At 39.3% G+C, this 20,893-nt stretch overlaps 1 protein-coding gene across 1 annotated transcript; it reads left to right on the forward strand.

The window, feature by feature from the left end:
- Positions 1–2,639: 2,639 nt before the first annotated feature.
- On the forward strand, positions 2,640–19,024 carry LOC140806666 (uncharacterized). Its single transcript, XM_073163217.1, has 9 exons — positions 2,640–2,762; positions 12,409–12,450; positions 12,972–13,049; positions 13,142–13,198; positions 13,459–15,228; positions 15,595–16,426; positions 16,544–16,723; positions 16,997–17,475; positions 18,950–19,024. The coding sequence occupies exons 1-9, from the start codon at positions 2,640–2,642 to the stop codon at positions 19,022–19,024; spliced, it is 3,636 nt and encodes a 1,211-aa protein (XP_073019318.1).
- Positions 19,025–20,893: the final 1,869 nt, after the last annotated feature.

Raw genomic sequence — 20,893 nt, forward strand, 5'->3', positions numbered from 1 at the left:
TTTAATAATTGGATTGAGATTGAAGAATTATGTGTCGGTTATATATGCGGTAGAATAACCGACAATAAACTCGTATTCGAAGTCGAAATTGAATTATGATATGATTATGATTTGATATGAATTTTTGAAGTTTCAAATGATATTTGAAAATCATATTAATGATTTTGGAGTATGTTATTGATTGAAATGAGTATGTAATTGATGTAGATAAAGCGTTATATCAATATCTTCATGCTACATCAATTGGAAACGAAGAATTGAGGTATGTTGCGACCGGGTAACATACGACAGGTATCTGTATTATATGATATATGATTGGATTGATTTTATTGGATTGGATTGGAATATGTGTCTATATGCCTATTTGTTGATTTGAGGTGGCATACATGACATTATGATTTGAATATCGATGTATAAAATAAATGTTTTGTTAACACACATCATTTTATGCATACATCGATACATGACATGCACGTTGAGCTATGATCCTTGGATACCCTGATATGATTTGATTGGATTCCGGGGTTTGTGAACACAATCGCTATGCCGGTATTATATGACCCGTAAAGCATAGACAATTGTGGCCCCATATGATTGGATATGAGATGTGGGATTTGATGGCGCTTCGTCGACGCTATCATACGTGTATTCCCATATCGGCCGGTGTGCCAGCTCGAGCATTGATTTGATTTGATAGCGATTCGATTAATTCTGACATGTGCTCAGTGGATGGGCATTTGACCTGATACCTCCACGACATACATGCATTGCATACCATATATCATTGTTTAGATATCTGTGGTATATATGATTGGTTGTTCCATACGGAGCTTTGCTCACACCCAAGGGGGGCTGTTGTTGTCTTTGTGTGTGGACAATGATAGGTACTCCAGGATATCAGGAGGCCAGAGAGGGCACTTCTGGAGGAAGCCACAGCTTGGGCTGAGGTTTTTGTTTATGTCTTGTTCCCAGTATATATGTATATGTATCTATATACCGGGGCATGTCCCGAGGATATGTGTTGTTTGTATATGATTGGTTTTGATTTCGTGTGGGCATGTTTTATGATTTGAGATTAAATACTATTTTTAGTATTATAAATCTAGAAGAGATGTTTTGGGCTCGTCGTAAAAGAAATTTTAAACCCGTTTTCCGCTGTGATTACTTAAATCCTAATCTGATTGCATTGTAATAACGATTAGGAGCTAAAGGCCCCACACATGTATTTGGTCAAAGTCTTTTAGTGGATATCCTATCTTCGTGATAGAAGGGGTGACGTAGGAGTTATTCAAGTCTCCGAACATCCAGAAACAAATTGTGTTATCTTTACTTCAGTCGTTACTTTTCAGTTAGATACTCTATCTTTCAGTCAGTTTATTTTCCGCAACTGTTTCATTCAGTTTAACTGATTGTCATTGACCGACGTGATACCTAGTATCAGTTTGTAACAAAACTGAACTCAAATTGTCGAAGTATTTTTAAATTTTGAGGAGTGTTTATTCAACCCCCCTTCTAAACACTCTTTATTCGTTTAACTGATCCTTTCAAGTGGTATCAGAGCGGTTGTATCTCGTCTCAGAATATTTATACTCAAATTTTTCATTATGTCCTCATTCAATAAGATTCATATGTTCTCTAGAGAAGACTTTGATGATTGGAAGATTAGGATGCAGTCTCACCTAGCTGCACAAGATGATGATATGTGGTACGTTATAACTGATGGACCTATGAAGATTTTGAAAGCCAACACAGCTGTTGCCATTACTGATGGGGAACCTCATCGTATAGAAAATCCCAGAGAAGAATGGACCACAGAGGATAAAAGAAAAGCCAACTTGGATAATGTGGCAAAGGACATACTATATAAGACGTTGGATAAAGTAACTTTCAGCAAATTCAAAATGTGCAAGACAACCAAAGAGATTTGGGAGAAGCTGATCCAGCTTTGCGAAGGGAACGAACAAACCAAAGAAAACAAACTTTATGTCGCTGCTCAGAAGTTTGACACTATCAAATTGAGAGTTGGTGAAACGATGCATGATTATGATGAAAGAACTAGCTGTATCATCAATGAATTAAATGCACTTGGAAAAGTGTACACAAACAAAAAAGTTGCATTGAAGATAATTAGAGGTCTTCCCAAGGAGTGGGACGTGAAGACCATGACAATGAGGGAATCCAAAGATCTGAACAAAGTTGAGCTTCATGATCTATTTGCTGATTTGAAAGCCTACGAGTTTGAGCTGCAAACTCGAGAAGGAGAATCTTCTACTCCAGCAGCCACAACTGCCTTAGCTGCTGTTAGAACAGAACCAACTGGTTCAGTTGAAAAAGCTGCTGATCAACTAAGTAATGATGCCATGTCATTGTTCATCAAAAAGTTTGGAAGATTTATGAGGAAAAATCAAGGAAACTTTCGAAATAAATATCAAAGAAGCAATTCTAAGGAAGAATAAAACGCTTGCTACAACTGTGGCAAACCAGGTCACTTCATTGCTGACTGTACCAAACCAAAGAAAGACAGTCAAGGCTCAACTGAAAGAAGAAAGAAACCATATGAGCACAAAAAGAGATCCAAAGATGATAAGAAGTTCTCCAGGAAGAAGCATGAAGTGCTCTTGGCTGAAGAGAGCAAATCAATGTGGGCAGACACTGACAGCGAGGGGTCAGAATCAGAAACTTCATGCAGTTCTAGTGACAATGAAGAGGAAGTGAAATGTCAGATGGCTGGTGACACAGAACTGGAGTCCAGCAGTCAAAAGGTATTTGACTTTAGCTCAACTGATTTTACAAGAGAAGAACTTATTTCAACATTGCATGACATAGTCAATGAGTATCATAAGCTTGCCTTATTATTTTAAAAGGTCAGAGCAAAGCAAAATGATCCTATTGACAATAAGACTAAAACTGATGAATCAGTTGACATGTTGAGTCTGAAAAAGGAGATTTCTGAACTCAATACTGAAAGAAGCAATGATCAGTTAATGATTCAAAATTTAATGCTTGAAAATTCAAAGCAAACTGAGCTTATTCAGGCTTGGAACAAATCATCTGTTGCATTGACTGATATACAGAACTCACAAAAATCAGTTACTGATAAAACTGGTTTAGGGTTCAGTAACCAAGATGAAATGTCTCCCAAAGATACTCGACCAAAACTGAATATGGATAAAGGGAAATACATTCACTTTGTCAAATCAGTTATGGTACAAGAACAATCTGAGCCAAGTAAACTGATTGAACAGCCAACTGTAAGTATGAACAAGGGCAAAAGATGTGGTATTGGTTATAGCCCAAAAGTTGTGACTGACTCACGAAGTCAGCCACCAAAAATTTTCAGCAAAAATTACTCAAATGGCCACTCAAATTACTATAACAGGAAGCCAGTTCAGAAAAGATACTGGCTGAACAATAATTTGAAAAAGGGCAAATCACATGTTGTTTCTTCTGCACACCATACACCAAACACACACAGATCGGGAAAAACCATCTGGAATACAGCAACTGGACGGTCAGTTAGATTGATCCAAGTCTGGATTCCTAAAGGACTAATCAACTTTGGACCCAAGTAGAAAAGGGTACCAGAATCTTATCTTGTGTGTGATTGCAGGTAACAGGTACAAGGATTGAATCTATATGGTACTTGGATAGTGGATGTTCACGCCACATGATAGGAGATTCAGACTTATTATCTCAACTGATTAAGTACACTAGACCAAACATCAGGAGATAATTCTAAAGGTAAAACTGCGGGTAAGGGTAAGCTTATCCATGGTAACTTCATCATTAATGACGTCTTATTAGTTGAGAATCTCAAGTATAATCTGATCAGCATCAGTCAATTATGCGATAATGGATTCTCAGTTCAGTTTGACAAACATTCTTGTTCAGTCAAAAGCTCAACTGAAGAGATCATCCTAACTGGCAAAAGGTGTGGAAACACTTATAAAGTCAGCTGGAATGATCAACCTTATGCACCAGTATGTTTTATTGCTTCAAAATCCTCTAAAAACTGGTTGTGGCATAAGAGATTAAACCACCTGAACTTCAAGTCTATTGCATATTTGAGTAACCACGATCTTGTTACTGGATTGCCCAAAATGGATTTTATCAACGACAAAATTTGCTCAGCATGTCAGTTTGGTAAACAAATCAAATCTTCTTTAAAGAACAAGGGTCGTAAATCTTCTTCCCGATGCTTAGAGCTGTTACATATGGATCTATTTGGTCCAATACCAGTCATGAGCTTAGGGGGAATGAAATACACCTTGGTGGTTGTAGATGACTTTTCAAGATTCACTTGGGTTATATTTCTCAAGTCCAAAGACCAAACTGCTGCTCAACTGATTAAGCTTTTCAAAAGATTATTAAATGAAAAATCAGTTGGAATTGACAGAATCAGATCCGATCGAGGAACTGAATTTATCAATCAAATTCTTTCAAAATATTTAGAGAATGCCGGAATCAAGCATGAGCTCTCAGCAGCTAGAACTCCTCAGCAAAATGGTATAGCTGAAAGGAGAAATCGGATCCTCAAAGAGACTGCTAGAACAATGCTTGCTGATTCTAGTATCTCTCAAAGGTTTTGGGAAGAGACAGTGAACACCACGTGTTACACTCAAAACAGATCAATGATTAATAAGAATCATATGAAAACACCTTATGATATCTGGCATGGAAGAAAAAGTGTGGTTTCATATTTTAAAATATTCGGCTGCAAATGTTTTATACTTGTCAATGATAAAATTCATTTAAAAGCTTTTGATGCTAAATCTGCAGAAGGAATATTTCTTGGTTATTCTTCAGTGAGTAAAGCTTATAGAGTTTTCAACAAAAATACTTTAAATGTTGAGGAATCTATCCATGTTATTTTTTATGAAACTGTACTAACTGACAAGCCAACTGATCAAGTTGAGCTAGCTGATAGATTTACAGATATAAGCTTGGATGATGATGATGATGAAGACATCCATATTAATCAAAGCAACCTCCAAACACCTGAACCAGAAGTGTTACATCAACCAGCTGAACAAGAAGCTGTTCCTAACGATCAGTTGATAGAGCAACCAAATGACATTCAGTTACCAACTGAAACTTGTAGTAGCCCGATCCAACTGGAATAACGATTATGGTGATAGAAGTTAAGGTGTAATTTGACGAGTCATACGGACGGACCGAAGTGGTTCGGAAGCACCGAAGAGTTCGAAGGTCCGAGTGAGTCGTTGGATCGATCATTAGTGTCAGTTGATCACGTGGACCGTTCCGAAGTGTAGTTCGGTGGATCCTCATGAGTTCAAGGCAGCTGAACGCCGAGTGTATGACGAGATCCGTCATGAGCTGTCAAGAGCCGATGGACACGTAAGAGTTCGGACGTTCCGAAGAGGGTTCGGACGATCCGAACATGGCCTATAAATAGTGGTCGGATTTCCTCATTTTGACTCGCCAATTCAGAGAATTCCGTAGCATTTCAGTCGTTTCTGACAGGTTCTAGTCTTGTTCCGAGATTTGGGCACTAGCGGGGAGCTGCTGGTCTTGTAGCAGAGCTGTGCTCTAGTTGGGAGCTAGCGGCATCAGCGGGCTAGCGACGGACGAAGGTTTGGAATTTTATCAGTATTTATCTCAGGATTATCTAGTTAAGTCTGGTAGATAAGTTTAGTGATGGTTTTCACTTGATGAATAGGCTTGGATTAGACCTGTTGTCTGGTGGTTCCAGTGGATTAGGATTGCTGTGATAGAGGTACGAAAGTACTATCCGAGATATCCTGGTTGAGTATACATTCTTATATGTGTTGCATGATTATGTGGTGCATTGATATATGTCATATGATGCATGCTATTATGTCACGTTTATTACTGCACGTTGCATTTCATGTTGAGCCGTATCTTCTTCGAGATAGCCTTTACTGTTGAGCTGTATCTCTTTCGAGATAAGCTATATCTTGGGGCCGCTCAGCCCTGTCTTGTGGACGCATGGACACCGAGAGTACACAGTGGCCGACGGGTCGGGAGGGCTTCGGTGGTCCGGGACATTTTAGGTCCACGTCTGTCTTGTAGTGGATGCAGTGACCCAGAGGTTGGACCGCGCGGCACTATCCACTTGGCGCCTCTAGACTGAGCATTGTTGAGATCCTTTTGTGACTCCTGTTTCTTGACTACCCCGGTATCATGATCATAGCATGTGCATTTCATATAGGTCTGTATACTCATACTTTTGTACTGGGCGTTCTTATCGCTCACGTCCTCGGTTTTTGTTTATCTTGGACACCCCATTTCCACGGGGCAGGCCTCAGGTTGGACAGCTCAGGAGGAGCAGGAGGAGGACGTTGAGTAGCTGGTTGGTTTAGTTTATCGGTATTTTTGTTGACTTTTCCGCTGTTATCTCTGATTATTGTTAATTAGGTTAATTGCATGCTTAGTTTTTGATTAGTAGGTGATTCTGGAACGGGTCACTACATTTATGGTATCAGAGCATGCGTATGATTTTGGGATATAGATTTCTGTTTTGGGATTTCCGTTGACCAATTTACTAGTTCCCCATTCTTTGTTGTAGCAAGGGCTGACCACTTTGGTGATGAGAGTAGTCAGGGAAGTGTAAGTCGTTGGGGTGACCAGGACGAATTGTTAAGCGTCATAAGTTACCGCATGTTTCTCTAGATGTCATTCTTTCCGTTTCTACTCCGATGGGTCATTCGGTTTTAGCCAAGCGTCTAGTGATGGGTTGTCCCTTAGATTTGGAGGGTAATGATGTTGTTATTTTCGTTTTGTTCATTCTCTTGCCTTGATTTCGAGGACGAAATCTTTTTAAGGGGGGGAGAATGTAGTAGCCCGAATCCCAAATTGGGTAATTAACGGATTATTGGTGATTAAGAAGGTTTAAGGTGTAATTTTGACCGAGTCATGATCGGACGGACCGAAGATGGTTCGGAAGCACCGAAGAGTTCGGAAGGTCCGAAGTGAGTTCGTTGGATCCGATCATTAGGTGTCAAGAGTTGATCGACACGTGGGAGTTCGGACGTTCCGAAGTGTAGGTTCGGTGGATCCGATCATGAGGTGTCAAGAGCAGCTGGACACGTGCATGTTCGGACGGTCCGAAGTGTATGATCGGAGGATCCGATCATGAGCTGTCAAGAGCCGATGGACACGTAAGAGTTCGGACGTTCCGAAGAGGGTTCGGACGATCCGAACATGGCCTATAAATAGTGGTCGGATTTCCTCATTTTGACTCGCCAATTCAGAGAATTCCGTAGCATTTCAGTCGTTTCTGACAGGTTCTAGTCTTGTTCCGAGATTTGGGCACTAGCGGGGAGCTGCTGGTCTTGTAGCAGAGCTGTGCTCTAGTTGGGAGCTAGCGGCATCAGCGGGCTAGCGACGGACGAAGGTTTGGAATTTTATCAGTATTTATCTCAGGATTATCTAGTTAAGTCTGGTAGATAAGTTTAGTGATGGTTTTCACTTGATGAATAGGCTTGGATTAGACCTGTTGTCTGGTGGTTCCAGTGGATTAGGATTGCTGTGATAGAGGTACGAAAGTACTATCCGAGATATCCTGGTTGAGTATACATTCTTATATGTGTTGCATGATTATGTGGTGCATTGATATATGTCATATGATGCATGCTATTATGTCACGTTTATTACTGCACGTTGCATTTCATGTTGAGCCGTATCTTCTTCGAGATAGCCTTTACTGTTGAGCTGTATCTCTTTCGAGATAAGCTATATCTTGGGGCCGCTCAGCCCTGTCTTGTGGACGCATGGACACCGAGAGTACACAGTGGCCGACGGGTCGGGAGGGCTTCGGTGGTCCGGGACATTTTAGGTCCACGTCTGTCTTGTAGTGGATGCAGTGACCCAGAGGTTGGACCGCGCGGCACTATCCACTTGGCGCCTCTAGACTGAGCATTGTTGAGATCCTTTTGTGACTCCTGTTTCTTGACTACCCCGGTATCATGATCATAGCATGTGCATTTCATATAGGTCTGTATACTCATACTTTTGTACTGGGCGTTCTTATCGCTCACGTCCTCGGTTTTTGTTTATCTTGGACACCCCATTTCCACGGGGCAGGCCTCAGGTTGGACAGCTCAGGAGGAGCAGGAGGAGGACGTTGAGTAGCTGGTTGGTTTAGTTTATCGGTATTTTTGTTGACTTTTCCGCTGTTATCTCTGATTATTGTTAATTAGGTTAATTGCATGCTTAGTTTTTGATTAGTAGGTGATTCTGGAACGGGTCACTACAAAACTGCTCCAACTGAAACTGAAAACATTCAGTTGCCCACAGAAGCAGTTGCTGATTTAGAAGCAATAAATGCTGAACTCATATGGAAGAAATCACATACTCCAGAGTTGGTAATAGGTAATCCATCTGATCCAGTAAGAACAAGAAATCAGATTCTCAATCTATTCATTCATTCAGCTTTCGTATCACAACTAGAACCCAAGAAAACTGATGAAGCTCTTGCTGATCCAAACTGGATAAATGCAATGCAAGAGGAGCTAAATCAGTTTATCCATAACAATGTCTGGAACTTAGTTCCAAGACCAATTTAAAAAACTGTTATAGGTACAAAATAGGTGTACAGGAACAAACTGAACGAAGATGGTTCAGTTGTGCGAAACAAAGCAAGGCTAGTAGCACAAAGATATAGGCAAGAAGAAGGAATTGATTATGATGAGACATATGCACCAGTTGCAAGACTGGAGGCAATCAGAATATTCCTTGCCTATGCTTGATTCAAAAACTTCAAAGTCTATCAAATGGATGTAAAGAGTGCATTTCTGAATGGCCAGTTGCAGGAAGAAGTCTACGTTGAACAACCTCCAGGTTTTATCAATCATCACCTTCCTGATCATGTCTACCATTTGAACAAAGCCTCATATGATTTAAGCAAGCTCCAAGAGCTTGGTATGAAACACTTTCAAAATTTCTAACTGGTCACGACTTTTCTGTTGGATCAGTTGATAAGAAATTGTTCAAATTCTCCAAGAATGATCATATTCTACTCGTTCAAATTTATGTTGATGACATTATTTTTGGGTCAACTAACCCCAAATTATGCGATAAGTCTGCTAAGTTAATGCAGGAGAAATTTGAAATGAGCATGATGGGTGAACTGACATTCTTTCTTGGATTAAAAGTGAAACAACTGGAGTCGGGTACTTTCATTTGTCAAACTAAATACACGAAGGAATTACTAAAGAAGTTTGGCATGGAATCGTGTTCAGCTGCAAGTACTCCCATGAGCTCATCAGTAAAACTGGACACTGATCAAGGGAGAATATCACTTGAGACGACACTTTACAGAGGTTTAATAGGTTCATTATTGTATCAAACTGCTAGTCGTCCTGTGTAATGCCCGAGGATTTGATTATCGTAATTTGCTATGAGATTAGTAAATTAAATAGATATAACTGTAAACGGGCCACTACGAGACCAGATTGGATAAAGAATATACATTTCACCAATTGCGTGCAGAACTAGTGGCGCCCGAGCGGTAGAGAGTGACCGCCCGAGCGCCAATGTTCCATGGCATCACGTTCGGGCAGAAGGTGTGGCGCCCGGGCGGTAATTTATGACCGCCCGAGCGCCAGAATCTCGCATGGCGGGCAGAACCTTCCGCGCCCGGGCGGTAGATCTTTACCGCCCGAGCGCCGAGCTCGCGTCCGGGCGGTAAGTTTCGACCGCCCGAGCGCCAGCAAGATTTGGCCAAAGGAAGCCACGTTTCATTGGCATGCAAGGGGCGAAATATATAAACGTTAATTGCCTCATAATTCATCAGAAACAAGAACGAGAAAGCTCCGTGAAGCTTTTAGAAATTCTTGCGCCGGTAGTTTGCAATCCGTCCGTTAGATTTGAAATCCGATTTCGGTACCGTGTTTCTATCGTTACAGGCTACGCGTGGACGTAAGTTTTACTATGTTTTGGCATGGCTTGAAATTATGATATTGTAGGAATCAGATATGATTCATATATGTTGTTTCTGACATATTAGACATCGTATAATTACAACCGGATTTAAGAACGGACACCGTATAGAATTGTTATGAATTTTAGAGTTGAATTGACTGGGTTTTTATACCAGATTTATATCATTATCAGTTATGAATTGGGGAAATTGATGTAATTGTTTATTATAGAGATTGTGTGCAGTTGAAATGATACTGAGATCAAGTAGTGACTTGGATAGGTGTTGATTAGATAAGAGATTGATAGATTTTGTGTCAACATTTCCATTTCAGATTCGTATTGTCAACCGTGACAGCAACTGTGCGACGAAAGGTATAGTACATGTTTTGTTTGGGGAATCACGACTCAAATGAGATCACATTTGAGTTTCCCAACCAAAATCACATACTTGTTTTATTGTTCATACCTTGATATGATTATGATTGTTATAGATTGGTTTATAGAACTTGTATGCAGATCTTGCTATGCTTTGTTTACAGATCGTGTAGCATTGCATTATGCTTGTTTACAGATTTTGTATTCATGCATTAAGATAGGGCAGTCTGGAGATCAGGCAGACTACTAGATGTTCGGCGATATCTCAGCTTAGGGGAAGATCACCGCCCCTATTGTAGATGTGGATACAGATCAGGCCGAAGTCTAGGAATAAGACGTACAGCACCTCGATTGGTAGGGTAGGTGACAGCCAGTGACGTCTTATTCACAACGGGATCCCTAGAGTTCTAGTCGAGTCGAGTCTAGACATGATTAGATTCGCATTGCATGATTTTATATGAATGATATTCATATTAGCATGTTCCATGTGTTTAGATTGTTTTAATGCATGTATACATGTTTATACTGGGATTTGTTCTCACCGGTTTTCCGGCTGTTGTTATGTCTGTATGTGTGCATAACAACAGGTGGGGCAGGATCTGGGTCGAGACAGAGATGATCAGGATAGCGTGGTGATCTCGGGCGCAGCAGAGGACTAGTGGTTCTTTTGTTAGACTTGTACTACCGTTTGTTTATAGATGGTATTGAACACTAGTTATAAGAACAAGACTTGTACTTCATGTTTATATTGTATGTTAAGCTAAGAATTATGTTTGTTTAGTTACATTTGATTTAATGTAAAAAGCGAAAATTTGACCCACATTTTATATTAATGATCCATTTAATCCCAAGAAAAAGAATTAGAGCCCGGGTCCCCACATCCTGATATTGTATTTGTTGTATGTATGTGTGCTAGATTTCAATCAAATCCTATGCAATCACACTTTACAGCTGCCAAGCGTATTTTGAAATATCTTAAGGGCACACAAAATGTTGGGTTATGGTATTCTAAAGATTCATCTTTCAATTTAGTTGGATATTCAGATGCAGATTATGCAGGATATAAGCTTGATCGTAAAAGTACTAGTGGATCATGTCAGTTTCTAGGGGACAGACTGATCTCCTGTGTAATAGCCCAACCTTTTATCATGTTAACCCTTGTGGGTTATTATTGTTATGATCATGTTTTATGCTTTACTGGTTGAGATTATGTTGAATGGTTATTGTTCATGGATATCTTTATTGAAACGGTTATTGTTTTGACATTATGTTCATAGTTGGTGATAGTTATGGAAATGAATGGGTAGAATAGAAAGTTGATCTTGAGCTAAATAGAAAATGGAAGTGCATAAAGGGTATGACAAATGTGGCGGTAGTTGTGGTTTTTAGTATAATGTTTTGTATATTGATCCAATTGATATGAGGCCACCTCCATTAGAAAGATAAGATATAAGGCTATAACTTTCTTATTTTGAGTTTTGTTCAAATCCTTAGGGAAGACGAGCCAAAAGCGGCCCGAAGTGTGTCGTGTGTTTCGTTGTTCCTGCACTGACACATGTTGGTAGAATGGGCATAACTCTTTGCTCAGACCTCTGAATGACCTGAAATTTGGAGGGGTTAAAGAAAACACATAGGGCTACAACTTTCATGTTTACCACGTTGGCTAATTCGGAAGAAAAATTGCAGTTTTGGCCCCTGGCAGTGGGTACACGGACCCCTACACGGGGTCCGGGTCGTGCCACGAAAAATAAGTGATTTACAGTTTGTACACGGACCTATACACGGAGGGGGGCACTGGGTCCGTGTCTATGGCAGAAAACACGTTTTTGATGGATTTTGGGGCTTTTTAATGTGATTCTAGGGATTTCTCTTCATTCATTCCCTTCTCTCTATCGCTCAAGCTTTCTCCCTCCCTTCAAAGATTTTCTTTCCTCCAAATTATACTTCAAGTTAAGGAAGCCTGATAGAATTCTTAGCTTATTCTACCTCAACTTCAAGCTACAAGGTAAGGGTTTGATTATTTCTTTGGATTGGAAGAGTTTGAATGGATGAAGGGTGAAGTTGAGGTTTATGATTCATTGGATTAGTGGTGTTAATTGTTGATTATCATTGTGTTGATGCTTGTAGGAATTCAATCAAGGTCTCATAGCCATCATTTACTTGTTGGTTGTAAGTGAAAGCTTTTCCTTTGTGCTCACATGATTGATATATGTATCAAGCCATATTATTGTTCATTAGCTCCTTCCATTGGCATATAATTGATATGTATATTGTTATATATACTTATTGTTCAAAGATTACCATTGAATTCATTGATTAAGGAGCTAATATACTATTGTGTCTACCAAGTGTTTGATATATTGCCTCAATGAAATTTCCTATAATTAAAGCCAAGGAATGATAGTAATTCATGCATGTCATTGGCCAATCACATGATTATAAAGTATCTCTCACAGTTTTGATATTTATATCAAAGAAATACTTGCCACAGGTCACAGGTCATAGAACTGTCATTTCTTTCCTTTAATTCATGTTATGATACCCTTTACATTGATTTGAGATTTATGATTCATTCTTTATCGCCATTGCCATAGCCATGTTCTAAGCCAAAGTTATGTATATGTAATTGCTATGTACAGCTTCTTACTTACTGAGTTTATTCTCATTCCAGTTAATATCATGTGATGCAGGGGATAAAAAGGACTGAAATGGATTGTCCGAGGAAGGAGAAGTCATATAGAAAGCAATGGGGGAAAACTTTTTATCATGTCATTTTATTTTGGGTGGAATGAACATGTGATGTTTTTAAGTATTTTGTAGTTTGTTATATGAATAATGGAATATGTTGACTTATGGTTAGGTGTTGGATGTTATTTTGCGAACGAACATGTATATTAGTATGGATAATGTTTATGATGTAAATGATATATTGTACTTTCCCTCGTAAATGCTAAGGCTTCCGCATATGTTAATTAGTTAATTTAATTGCCATGGGAGTGGGTTGTTTTAATTGGTATCAGAGCGAAAGTTCTTGGACCATATATGACTTCTTCTACCTAGGTTAATCCGGTATGTTTTCGATTCTGCATCTATTGATGTTAACATTGAGAGTTGATCATATTCCATTTTTATTGATGTATTTTCTTCCTATCTATGTTAAAGTGAGCTTATGTGTAGGAAATGCCTCCTAAACGAAAGGTTACTGAAGGGGATGATAGGACCCCTACTACTGATAGGACTACCAACGTTGTAGATGAATTCAGCAAATTAATACAAGAACAGGCGAAGGTTCACGGTGAGCAAATTCAACAGTTGTTGAGCATGCACACCTCGACTCAGGTTCGTGGTCGTGGTAGAGTTCTAGGCACAACAGAAGGTTCTGAAGATGGTGCCTATGATCGTTTTAGAAGAATGAACCCTCCTGATTTTGTTGGTGGTTCTGATCCATTGGTGGCTCTAGAATGGATCAAGTCTTTGGAAGCCATCTTCGACTATTTGAAGCTCAATGATCAAGACAAGGTTAGTTGTGCAGTTTTTATGTTGGTCAAAGCAGCACGTATTTGGTGGGAAGCCACCAAGGTTACAGTGAATGTTCGTGAATTGAAATGGGATGCATTCAAAGAGCTTTTCTACACCAAATATTTTTCTCGAGAAGTTAAAGCGAAGAAGATGAAAGAATTTCTCGAGTTGCGACAAGCTGCCATGACTGTCAATGAGTATACTCTTAAATTTGAAGAAGGTTGTGTCTTTGTGCCTTTCATCGCCGAGAATGATAAAGATAAAGGAGAGCACTTTATTCGCGGCTTGAGACCCGAGATTCGACGAGATGTTCACATGGCTAAAGTGGTTTCTTATCAAGATATTGTTGAATGGGCACTGCTAGCTGAACTTGATGAGCAAGAGATTGAAAAGGAAAGGCAGTTGAGAAGACAAACCTTTCAAGCCAGGAGTCAAGGTGCAAGTCCTTCTAGTCGAGGTGGCTTCAAAGGAAAGGGCAAAATGGAGCAACGCAATAAACCTTCTGTGCCTTCTTCAGATGTGGAGAGATCGTTATGCCCTAAGTGTGGCAAGCCACACAAAGGTGAGTGTCTGGTTGGAAGTGGCCGATGTTACAGGTGCAAAGAAATGGGGCATACCGCACAAAAATGTCCTCTCTCCTCTGATAAAGGAAAAGTTCAAGGAAGAATCTTTACGATGACAAAAGAAGGAGCCAATCCTGATTCTTCAGTCATATCAGGTAATATTCTAATATCTGGAAAGGAAGCACTTACATTGATTGATACCGGTGCAACACATTACTTTATGTCTGAAGTATTTATGCACTCCTTATCTCGCGAGCCTACTATCATGCCTTTACAATTCAATATTATGTTGCCTTCTGGTGATGAGATTTGTCCTACAAATATTCTTAAGGCATGTCCGGTACAGATAGCTTTGAGATTGTTGTATGCTGATTTTATTGTAATTCCAATGGTTTCTTTCGATGTTATTTTGGGTATGGATTGGTTATACGCTTATCATGCTGTGATCAACTGTGTGGAAAAGACCGTGAGGTTTGTAACTGATGGTCATGAGGGTGATGAATTTATTGGGCTAGGTTCCTCGTTAAGTATTTCCATTATTTCTTGTCTCCAAGCTACGAAATTATTGAATAAGGGTTGTACTGGTTTTCTTGCCTTAGTATCAGATGTGAATAGGGACAGTAATGTGCAAATTCAGAATATTGATGTAGTTCAGGAGTATCCTGATGTATTTGCTGATGATGTGCCTGGCTTACCTCCTGAACGAGAGGTAGAGTTTGTTATTGAATTGAGTCCAGGTACAGCCCCAATTTCTAAAACTCCATACAGAATGGCTCCAACTGAAATGAAGGAATTGAAGAATCAATTACAGGAGTTATTAGATAAAGGATTCATTCGTCCTAGTTCCTCCCCATGGGGAGCTCCGGTTTTGTTCGTGTAAAAGAAAGATGGATCGTTGAGGTTATGCATTGATTATCGTGAACTCAACAAGGTAACTATTAAAAATAAATATCCTTTACCTCGAATCGACGATCTTTTTGATCAATTGCAAGGGGCCACTGTATTTTCAAAAATCGATCTTCGATCCGGATATCATCAATTGAAAATGAGAACGGAGGACATACCGAAGACTGCTTTTAGAACAAGGTATGGCCATTATAAATTTTTGGTGATGTCGTTCGGGCTAACTAATGCTCCTTCAGTGTTTATGGATTTGATGAATCGTGTCTTTAAGCCGTATTTGGATACTTTTGTCATTGTTTTTATTGATGACATTCTGATCTACTCGAAGACACGAGAACTTCATAGGGAGCATTTGAGGATCGTATTACAGACATTAAGAGAGAAGCAATTATATGCGAAGTTAAAGAAATGTGAGTTTTGGTTAGAGCAAGTGGCGTTTTTGGGCCATATTGTGTCAAAAGAAGGAATAGCAGTCGATCCATCCAAGATTGAATCTATTAAGCAATGGTCCATTCCAAAGACAGTTTCAGAGGTACGGAGTTTTCTTGGTTTGGCATGGTATTACAGACGATTCATAGCAGACTTCTCGAAAATAGCATTGCCATTAACAAGCTTGACACGAAAGGCTATCAAATTTGAATGGACCATAGAATGCCAACAAGCATTCCAAACCTTGAAAGATAAGTTAACTTCTGCCCCTGTATTAGTACTTCCTTGTGGTACTGAGGATTTTGTTGTATATACAGATGCCTCAAAGCAGGGTTTAGGTGCTGTGTTGATGCAACGTAGGAAAGTGATTGCTTATGCTTCTCGTCAGCTAAAAGAATACGAGAAGAATTATCCCACGCATGATTTGGAGTTGGCGGCTGTGGTATTTGCCTTAAAGATTTGGCGACATTATTTATATGGTGAGAAATGTGAAATTTTTACAGACCATAAAAGTTTGAGGTATTTGTTTTCGCAGAAGGAATTGAATATGAGGCAGCGGAGGTGGTTGGAGCTGCTAAAAGATTATGATTGCACGATTAGCTATCATCCTGGAAAAGCTAATGTCGTTGCAGATGCTTTAAGCCGTAAATCCAGTTATTTATTGGGCTCCATGATTCAGAAACCGTTAATACTCGATTTGCAAAGGAACGAAATAACTCTAGTATCTCCAGGTACAGTAGATCAGTTATCTGCACTAGTTCTTCGCTCTACTTTGATTGATCGTATTCTAAAGGAGCAAGAGTTGGATATTCAGTTATTATAGTTGAAGAATAAAAATGATTTAACAGGAGTTTCTGAATTTGGTTCGAATCGTGATGGTTTATTGACCTTTCGAGGTAGAATTTGTGTTCCTAGGGGTGATGACATTCGGAAGGATATACTTATTGAAGCTCATACAGCGCCATATTCAGTTCATCCTGGCAGTACCAAAATGTATCAAGATCTTCGACGTCTTTATTGGTGGCCAGGTATGAAGAAAGATATCATGTTATTTATTTCTGAATGTCTAACCTGTCAGCAGGTTAAGATTGAGCATCAAAGACCTGCGGGGACTTTGCTATCTCTCCCTATACCTCAATGGAAATGGGAACACATCACTATGGACTTCGTAACGGGACTTCCAAGAACACCAAAGGGTTACAACTCCATCTGGGTGATTGTTGACCGGTTAACCAAGTCGGCTCATTTTCTTCCAGTCAAGATAACGTTTACAATGAACCAATATGCTGAAATCTATGCAGCTGAAATTGTAAAACTTCATGGGATACCTGTATCAATTGTATCTGATCGTGACCCAAGGTTTACTTCTGAGTTCTGGAAGAGTTTGCACAGAGCCTTGGGCACCAAGTTGGCCTTTAGCACAGCATATCATCCTCAGAGTAACGGACAATCCGAAAAGGTAATTCAAATTCTGGAAGATATGTTACGAGCTTGTACAATTGATTTCCCAGGAAGTTGGGATTCCAAATTGCCTCTTGTCGAATTTACGTATAACAACAGCTACCAATCTTCAATCGGCATGGCACCCTATGAAGCTTTATATGGAAGAAGGTGCCGATCTCCATTATACTGGGAAGAAGTAGGTGAAAGGAAGATGTTGGGCCCGGAGTTGGTTCAACAAACAGCAGATGTTGTGGCATTGATCCAAGAAAGAATGAAGACCGCTCAGTCTAGACAGAAAAGTTATGCTGATGTACGACGACGGCCATTGGCATTCGAGGTTGGTGATCATGTGTTTATTAAAATAGCTCCTCTCAAGGGAGTTATGCGATTTGGCAAGAAAGGCAAACTAAGTCCTCGATACATTGGGCCGTTTGAAATTCTCGACAAGATTGGAGACCGAGCCTATCGTCTTGCATTGCCACCAGACTTGGATCGAATGCACAATGTCTTTCATGTGTCTATGCTACGCAAATATCTTCCCAATCCATCTCATGTTCTTCGACATGAATCATTAGATCTTTTGCCTAATTTAAGCTACGAAGAAGTGCCGGTTCAAATACTTGATCGTAAGGTTAAGGTGTTAAGAAACAAAAATATTGGTATTGTCAAAGTCCTTTGGAGAAATCAAGTGATTGAGGAGGCGACTTGGGAACCGGAAGAAGAAATTAAACATCACTATCCCAATTTATTCAAAGGTAAGTAAATTTCGGGGACGAAATTTTTATAAGGAGGGGAGATTGTAATAGCCCAACCTTTTATCATGTTAACCCTTGTGGGTTATTATTGTTATGATCATGTTTTATGCTTTACTGGTTGAGATTATGTTGAATGGTTATTGTTCATGGATATCTTTATTGAAACGGTTATTGTTTTGACATTATGTTCATAGTTGGTGATAGTTATGGAAATGAATGGGTAGAATAGAAAGTTGAACTTGAGCCAAATAGAAAATGGAAGTGCATAAAGGGTATGACAAATGTGGCGGTAGTTGTGGTTTTTAGTATAATATTTTGTATATTGATCCAATTGATATGAGGCCACCTCCATTAGAAAGATAAGATATAAGGCTATAACTTTCTTATTTTGAGTTTTGTTCAAATCCTTAGGGAAGACGAGCCAAAAGCGGCCCGAAGTGTGTCGTGTGTTTCGTTGTTCCTGCACTGACACATGTTGGTAGAATGGGCATAACTCTTTGCTCAGACCTCCGAATGACCTGAAATTTGGAGGGGTTAAAGAAAACACATAGGGCTACAACTTTCATGTTTACCACTTTGGCTAATTCGGAAGAAAAATTGCAGTTCTGGCCCCTGGCAGTGGGTACACGGACCCCTACACGGACCCCTACACGGACCCCGGGTCGTGCCACGAAAAATAAGTGATTTACAGTTTGTACACGGACCTATACACGGAGGGGGGCACTGGGTCCGTGTCTATGGCAGAAAACACGTTTTTGATGGATTTTGGGGCTTTTTAATGTGATTCTAGGGATTTCTCTTCATTCATTCCCTTCTCTCTATCGCTCAAGCTTTCTCCCTCCCTTCAAAGATTTTCTTTCCTCCAAATTATACTTCAAGTTAAGGAACCCTAATAGAATTCTTAGCTTATTCTACCTCAACTTCAAGCTACAAGGTAAGGGTTTGATTATTTCTTTGGATTGGAAGAGTTTGAATGGATGAAGGGTGAAGTTGAGGTTTATGATTCATTGGATTAGTGGTGTTAATTGTTGATTATCATTGTGTTGATGCTTGTAGGAATTCAATCAAGGTCTCATAGCCATCATTTACTTGTTGGTTGTAAGTGAAAGCTTTTCCTTTGTGCTCACATGATTGATATATGTATCAAGCCATATTATTGTTCATTAGCTCCTTCCATTGGCATATAATTGATATGTATATTGTTATATATACTTATTGTTCAAAGATTACCATTGAATTCATTGATTAAGGAGCTAATATACTATTGTGCCTACCAAGTGTTTGATATATTGCCTCAATGAAATTTCCTATAATTAAAGCCAAGGAATGATAGTAATTCATGCATGTCATTGGCCAATCACATGATTATAAAGTATCTCTCACAGTTTTGATATTTATATCAAAGAGATACTTGCCACAGGTCACAGGTCATAGAACTGTCATTTCCTTCCTTTAATTCATGTTATGATACCCTTTACATTGATTTGAGATTTATGATTCATTCTTTATCGCCATTGCCATAGCCATGTTCTAAGCCAAAGTTATGTATATGTAATTGCTATGTACAGCTTCTTACTTACTGAGTTTATTCTCATTCCAGTTAATATCATGTGATGCAGGTGATAAAAAGGACTGAAATGGATTGTCCGAGGAAGGAGAAGTCATATAGAAAGCAATGGGGGAAAACTTTTTATCATGTCATTTTATTTTGGGTGGAATGAACATGTGATGTTTTTAAGTATTTTGTAGTTTGTTATATGAATAATGGAATATGTTGACTTATGGTTAGGTGTTGGATGTTATTTTGCGAACGAACATGTATATTAGTATGGATAATGTTTATGATGTAAATGATATATTGTACTTTCCCTCGTAAATGCTAAGGCTTCCGCATATGTTAATTAGTTAATTTAATTGCCATGGGAGTGGGTTGTTTCATCCTGGTTCAGCAAGAAGCAAACATCCATAGCAACTTCCACAACTGAAGCAGAATATCTTGCTGCTGGAAGCTGCTGTGCTCAACTGCTTTGGATTCAGCAACAACTGAGAGATTATGGAATTGATGCTAAAGAATCGCCCATATTCTGTGATAATACAAGTACGATTGCTATCACCTACAATCCAGTTCTTCACTCCAGGACCAAGCATATAGATGTCAGGCATCAGTTCATTAGAGATCATGCCTTGAAGAAGAACATCAAACTGGAATACGTCTCAACTGAGCAGCAAGCAGCTGATATCTTCACCAAAACACTGGCTGAGACTAAGTTTTCTCATTTTCGCAATATACTTGGATTAATTGATTTATCCTAATCAGTTTTTGCTGTTGTCTTGGTTTTTAATTCCCCTGTCAGTTTTACTATCATTTACTGATCATTCAGTTAGTTCTTTATTGATATGACTCTCAACTGATGTCAGTTAATCTTCTATTAGTTCATTGTATTCAGTACTTGTGTTTATAATTTACTTATCGACTGATGAAATCAAGTAATGCAGTAAAATAACAAGACAGAGATAAACTGATAACATCATTTCATTCATTTGAAGAAATTGTTGCGAATTACATCATACAATTCGTCCTGAACAAAAGCCCTCCACTTGGCCATCCATTGATTTAAATCTCCAGTGCAAGTCTTATGAAAGCTGTCAGACTGAGATATGAGCTCCAGGATCCTCCTCTCCTTGTAGATCATCAGCTCGTAAATATTGTCTGTTTCGAAAATATTCACAGCATGGGCAACGTGCAAGCGTTCCCGATATTTCTCCAGTTTTTCCAGCAAAATGGGAGTGTTTGTCATCTCATTCTCCCAAAGAAACTGAAGTTCTTGGAGATTCCCCCAGTAGCGTATCATTTGATGGAAAACATCATCTTCCATCTCAACCTTTCTCTTCTCCAGAGCTGCTTTCATAAAATCTTCAGCAAAATGTCCGGAGATTTTGAACTGCTTGCACCTGCCAATTTCTTTACTGAATATAATTTGCTAATATGCTTGCAACTGA

This window comes from Primulina eburnea, chromosome 12, assembly GCF_022965805.1.
Source record: "Primulina eburnea isolate SZY01 chromosome 12, ASM2296580v1, whole genome shotgun sequence".
NCBI lineage: Eukaryota > Viridiplantae > Streptophyta > Magnoliopsida > Lamiales > Gesneriaceae > Primulina > Primulina eburnea.

Bases quoted from the DNA above. Each gene is read 5' to 3' on its own strand.
- LOC140806666 (XM_073163217.1), top strand. From the start codon at position 2,640: ATGTGGGCAGACACTGACAGCGAGGGGTCAGAATCAGAAACTTCATGC. The intron at 2,763-12,408 runs GTATTTGACTTT...TGATGCTTGTAG, and splicing joins TGGAGTCCAGCAGTCAAAAG to GAATTCAATCAAGGTCTCAT. The intron at 17,476-18,949 runs GTTGGTGATCAT...TGATGCTTGTAG, and splicing joins GACGGCCATTGGCATTCGAG to GAATTCAATCAAGGTCTCAT.